At 44.8% G+C, this 6,330-nt stretch overlaps 1 protein-coding gene across 1 annotated transcript in view; it reads right to left on the bottom strand.

Annotated features, from left to right (window-relative positions):
- The window catches only part of COL1A2 (collagen type I alpha 2 chain), a 38,426-nt gene extending 32,547 nt beyond the window's left edge, over positions 1–5,879 (bottom strand). The window contains exons 1-5 of the mRNA XM_057432633.1: positions 5,666–5,879; positions 3,527–3,537; positions 2,875–2,892; positions 2,163–2,198; positions 427–510 (exon numbers count right to left, since the gene is read on the bottom strand). Of these exons, the coding sequence (XP_057288616.1) occupies positions 427–510; positions 2,163–2,198; positions 2,875–2,892; positions 3,527–3,537; positions 5,666–5,735 (219 nt within the window). The 5' untranslated portion in view covers positions 5,736–5,879. The remainder of the gene's footprint in view (positions 1–426; positions 511–2,162; positions 2,199–2,874; positions 2,893–3,526; positions 3,538–5,665) is intronic.
- Positions 5,880–6,330: the final 451 nt, after the last annotated feature.

Here is a 6,330-nt window from a genome sequence, read left to right on the forward strand (position 1 = left end):
TCTAAAGGAAAATACACTAGAATCCTGAAGGACTTTCAAGTATGAACTTTCAGCTTAAGGGTAGTCTTCAGCCTGTTCCAATACAGTTGCTGTCTCTTGAACCCGCAAAGTGTTGTTTCTTTTCTCTATCTGCTTAACAGCACAGGTTTCACTTACTTGATTTCTAATCCATACAAATTATGGCTGTATAAATTTAATGATAATTAACATGGTTGATTTGCTCCCGTGCATAAGTTTGCTCCCGGCAAATATACATCCCAAGGAGAGTTTCATTGGAACTGGGACCATCAATTTTTTGCTGATCACGAGAGAATGTTTCCTCTACTTTCCTCCAATGCAACTTCAGTGTTTTCCAGCAGATGCACATTTAGTCTTAATCACAAAACACAGTTTATTGGTTTCAGTAACAAAGTTTGGATGCCTTACTCCGCCAAGACCTGGAGGACCAGGGGGGCCTGGAGGACCTGGTAGACCATCTTCACCATCTCTGCCTGGTGGACCTGGTGGACCCTAGAGTCAAAAAAAAAAAGGATTATAAAGTGAACATTAGAAGTGGCTAAAGAAATATCTGAAGTGATAAATTCATTAACAGCCGGGCACCTATAGCACATAATACAGCAGTACTATATATGCAATTTCAATAGTGAGAAAATGAGCATAGCCTGAATTTACATTGTCTTGTCACGTCTCAAACCAGGTATTAACTGTAGTTTCATGTTTGAGATTTATGGGGGCAATACTGAATATATGCTATCAAAGCGTAATCTCCAAATTGGGAAATTTCACTTTAAGCAATGAAATTTTGGACCCATAAACCCCAAGTGACCCACGTGGACCTAAACAGCCTGTCAGATTCTGCTAGCAAGATCCTAAAATCTGACCAAAAGGACTGACAGAAGTCAGCCCTACTGGTATGAACTAACATAGATTCAGAGTAAGTTGAGAACCAGTTTCTAATCAGTATATACTATTTGCTGGTACAATTGCAAATTCAACAACAATAAAGCAGTGCTCTTCTATGTATTTTTGATGCTACCACTCTGCTACCACTGTCGGAATTTCTTTTACAACAACCTGAAATTACACTCATTCAATACCATTTGCCCGTATATTCTTTCATCCTTGATGCACAAAGATATTCAAGTTTTGCCATCACGACAATGGAGGCAAGGTATTTTATTTGGTCTGTATTTTGGATCCAGTTCAGTGCTAGATAAAATCCAGAATAAAAGCCTTACGGATTTCTAAAGGAACAAGATCAGCCTTGCTGCCTTCAGGACAAATCATATATCTCATTTCATGAAACAAATTTAGCTAGTGGCAGACTAAAGCAAATACCCAGTTGACCACACGGATACACTCTTCCTAATAGTTCCCATTATGTTTGTCAGCATATTATGACCTAACAAAGCTTTAAGAGCTAGCTGTCACTACTATGGCATTTTCATTTTTAAGATACAAAAAAGACACATGATAATTACACACTGCCCGGATAAGGATGTGAATTTCAGAATACCACTTAAAAAAAAAAGCAGCAATAATGCAGAAGCAAATCAGAAAAGCAGCCATCAGCAAAATGAATGAACATTACAATTAAATTCTTCAACTGTCCTTATTTATGATTACTTTACAGTAGCCTTTAACAGTCCAGTATCTGCTTTGACTAATAGAAGGTAGATGACAAACACCTAACTGCCAAGAAAAGAGCTTTCTCAAGCCATCTTTGGAGGCACAGAAAATGAATGATCCTTGAAGCTAGCTTTGTCTATTCAGGTTTGATGTAGAGAGCTTATCCACATACCATACTGTTCAAAGACTACATTTTTATGTGTCAACTTTCCTTTCTGCATTTTCATGCACTATTTCCACTGTGGGCAGTGGAAAAAAAATTTTCAAACCACTACTTGTAGTTCTAGGCTGCTGTCTGAATTCAACCACATCTGCTCAGCCACAATGACCACAATAGTTTGGTGAGGTATTGCCAGGGCAGAATTTGGTACATAGGTAACTTCCTTTCTTTGCAATGAAATTTTACAGGGAAGCTTCTATAGGTACATTAATTTACTCTCACATCAGTGCCTAAGCTTAGTTTTTCCCTACTGGTCTTCCATCAACTGCTGTTCAAAGATCACAAACAAATGAACGTCAATCTAATTCCTTACCCTTTCTCCCTGTGGCCCTTTGTCTCCTCTAGGGCCCTGCCAGAAGAAAATAAAACTTAATGAGTTACCGCAGAAATTTTCCAGGACAACACAGGGAAACAGATACATTAAAAATAATTAATGTACACAGAAAAAGGAAAGCAGACCACACATACAGGTCCAATTGCTACTTTCCACGGGCAGTATATTCTTTTTCCACAGTAAGCTACTGGAAATACGTAAGTCACTGTCATTACTACATCAGTTAAAAGTATCACTGCACAGTCCACAGAAGTACTTGCAAAGTTGGTTTTAGTCTCTAATGAGTAATTTGCTCTAATTTAACAGCAAATTTCAGATATAAAATAGAATTTACTTAGATTTTTAGACCTGTATGGATATTGCTTGTGTTCCATTAATGTAAATCTTTCCAAAGGAACTCTGGTTGAACAAGAATGTCACTTTGATGCAGTTCAGTTCTTGGTAGGCTTAGTTCTGCTCTTGGGTAAAGCAGCTTAAATCCAATATTTGAATTTACTCTGGTGTTAAGATGCTGCGCCTATTGTTCCCTCCTTTTTACTTCATACTCATCTCAGTTCTTCTGCTGCAGCTAACACTGAAAATAATGAATGTAGTCAGTTTTCCTTTTATCCTATATTCAACCAAATATTAATCTGCCTAAGAATATCCGATATCATCTCCATTCCCAAGCAAGAAAAATAAATATGCTTACCTTCCGCCCTGCAGTTCCCTGGAAAAAATAAAGAAGATAATTTTAAAAATGATACAGTTTCTCTCACTATTTTAAACTAAAATAAAATATAAACTTGCACTCATCTTCTTACATATTTTTTCTCTGTACAGTATATTTCAGTATACCTTATGGTTTTAAATTACTTATAATTTAGGAGTAATTTAGCTAGGAGTTTATTATCTAGCAAAGATACATGTAACTACGTTAGAACATTTTGTTGAAGACTGACAATTTTATACGTATTACAGCCTATAAAACTGGCATAAAAACAAAAAGTCACACCTGAGTTCTTTCATAATCCTTCTGTGCAAGGAAATTTAGACTGTAAGACTGGCTTTAAAGTAGAGCTATCTTCAATCCAAACCGCCAGGTATAATGTCCAAACACCACTGCTCTGTTACTTTCTCCTCATGGTCTTTACACCTATGAAGGCAGTCTCTTAAAAAGGCCGTCCCACTTGAGAAATTGGGGTGGGTACCTTTCCAGGCAGTCCCTTCAGGATTTAATTGGTATCTTTCCATGACCATCTTGGGCATTAACCTTAATGAATAACACTGCCACGAAAGGGAAGTCTAGCCTGTTAGTTGAAGATGAGTGCTCATAGGAGATAAAAAAAAATAGTTATACTGACCTCACTCACATCTGGAAAAAGAAGGGAAAGAAAAAAAAAAAAAAAAGAGATAATTAGAGCATGGACTCAGTTATTTTTGCAAGTTTTACATTTCAATGCTTTTAAGTCAAATGGCAAATTTACATTTCTTAATGCAAGGAACATATTCTTAATGTAATTTCTCATTTTTAAGGCGATTATCTTAAACTGTAAAGACTCGCAGGTGAGATTGTCAGACTCAAAACTGACTTGCTAATGAAATTAGAACAAGTAATATGTTTGAAATGGTAAAAAGCCAGATACCTTCTATAAGCCTGCTCTAAATATGCTTGAACGTATCTCCATGGAACAAAAATGCACACACATATTTTCACATGTGTCTGCATGCAACAAATGAATGAACCCAGACAGGCTGACATGTGAAGATATTAAATTGTAGAAGTAATCTTAAATTTGAATGTCAATAGCCCCATCTCACTTTTTATGGGGCATGATCCTATCCAAACATACCTATTTCCACAATCTCCTGTAAAACGTCAGCACGTGTAACAGAGCGGTTTGAAGCCATTAAACACAAATAGGAAATAACTTTCTTTCTGCATGCTATTTGCTATTAAGTATGCTCTTGTTAACCAGTTGGAGATTCTAACTTTCAAAAATCTGTTTTCTAAATTTCAAGCAATCTGTTGCTTGAATTAAATTTAAATTAAAAATCTATCTTTGGGCTGAAACTTACCATGGTACGATTGTCTCACACCACACTTAATACCAGCAATTCCACTACTAGCTAACGGGTTTTGGGGTGTTTTTCCACAAAGTGCCACTTTGGCGATGTATGATCACACTAAATTCAGATGATTCATGCAGTCCAGCAGACAGGTAACAACGCCTGAAGTGCTGAACGCCACAAAGCACTGAAATACCACGGCAGAACACCGATCGCCTCTACTAGCTCCACTTTAAAACCACTACTGCCCCCAGGTGATGGTGACACTGGTGACTACAAGGTCTTATTTCGGGAAAACCGGGGTTGGTGGGTGCGGCGGGAATGCCCACGCGAACAGCTCCGTCTCCTCAGCCGCTGCTACCGCTGCCCGTCACCCGGGGATGGATGGATGTCCCCGGGGGGGAGCGTCCGCGGTGTGCTGGGACAGGCCTCAGTCCCCCGCCCCTTCAGAACGACCCCAACACGGCCGGCAGGGCACGGGGAGCATCTTCCCGGGAGCCCCCAGGAGAGGGCAGCGCGCTGCTGCGCCCTCCCTCCTCCGCCCAGGAACGCAGCTAAACCCCAGGTCAAAGCTAGTCTCGCGGAGCAACAGCGGCGAGGGAAGACGGGGAACGCTTCGGTTCACCAGTCAAGCGGGGCGCGGTTCTCCCCCTCCGCATTAGGTGTGTGGACAGCTGCGATTCCCCCTCCTGGAGGAATGGGGACTAAATCCTCTTCCCTGCACTATTCCTCCCCTGCCTCCCTCCTCCTGGCTCGTGCAGTCTTTTCCTCTCCGGATACCCCCGGGAGGCCGAGCTCAATGTCCGGGAGCCCCCGACGGCTTTCCCCGGCCGAACCGGAGGGCGCGCAAGCAGGGATCCCGTTGCGCCGCCAGGCGGCGCCGCTGTGAGCAGCGGGCAGCGGCATGCCAGCGGCGGCAGCGGTGGGCGCGGGTGCCGTACCGAGCCTCCCGGCCTGCCCTCGGAGGGAAGCGGCGAGGCACCCCTCTCCCTCTCCACCCGGCTCCCCGCTTCTGGAGCCGTGCCTCACGTCTCACGAAAGCGTAGTGTGGATGCAGCCTGGGTTCTTCCACTCGCCGCACACTCTCCTCCTAGCCCTTAAGCAGCGGCGCTTGGATTAGGGCTTTGCATTCTCTTTTGGATACAAGCCCCTCTGTCTTTTTTGGGGGTTGGGTGAGCAGGGGGGTCCTCGTTGGCCTTTTGCCACCTTTTTCTATTTCTGAGGGAAAAATAGCTGGATTCTGATCCGGGACAGAGGTGGTGGCAGTTGTAAGAGCTGGTCTCTACAGCTTGGGAAGCAGCAGCTCCCCGCAGGCTACCATCCGTGGGGAAAGAGGTCTGGACAGAGCGCAGAGGGTCAGCCCCTCCTGACCCCCGTCAGGAACAGCCATCCCCTGACACCCCCCACGCCACGAGCAAGCTGAAAGCACTTACGTTGGCCTGTTGCTAGGTATGAAGTTACTGCAAGCAGCAACACAATCCGCGTATCCACAAAGCTGAGCATGTCTAGTTGCAAGACATGCAGACTCCTTGTGGTGCAGAGCCCCCGGGTCGGTGGTTAGCTATTACCTATGGGGCGCAGGCATACAGTCTTGAGTAACTCCAACCCTAGCGGAAACCTGCTGCCCGGGATGCTAAATTAATCAAGACCCGCTCCGCCCTATTTATATCGCAGGAGGGTCCCGGGTCCGCGAGTCACCGGCGCCCGCGCAGCCAATGGGAGCGCGGGGCCTGCGCGGCTCCCAGGCCGTCACGTGCCCCGTGTCTCCGGCCCGGCGGAGCAGCCTTGGCAGCGGAGGGGATGGGGCGGAGGGGAGGATGCTGGAGGGGGGGGGGAGAGGCGGCGACCGTAAATTGGTTCCATGCTTTGAGGACGTGGACACTTTGAGGCTTTCGGGAGGAAAATCTGACTCCTCGTCCCGTTTTTTTATTTAAGGGATTTTTTTTTTTCCATCGTTCCCCCGCCCCTCGCCCGGGTTTTCAGGGCTGCGCGGCCCCGAGTCTTGCCGGACAGCCGGTTGGCAGCGGCCGGGAGGGCGCTCCGAGGGCTTTCAAAGCAGGAGCTGTCCAGGGCCTGCGCACCCAACCGTCCCGCTCCC

The sequence above is a fragment of the Pezoporus wallicus genome, unplaced genomic scaffold (assembly GCF_028554395.1).
Source record: "Pezoporus wallicus isolate ANWC-B61680 ecotype Strahan unplaced genomic scaffold, APGP_CSIRO_Pwel_v1 scaffold_2584, whole genome shotgun sequence".
Taxonomy (NCBI): Eukaryota; Metazoa; Chordata; class Aves; order Psittaciformes; family Psittacidae; genus Pezoporus; species Pezoporus wallicus.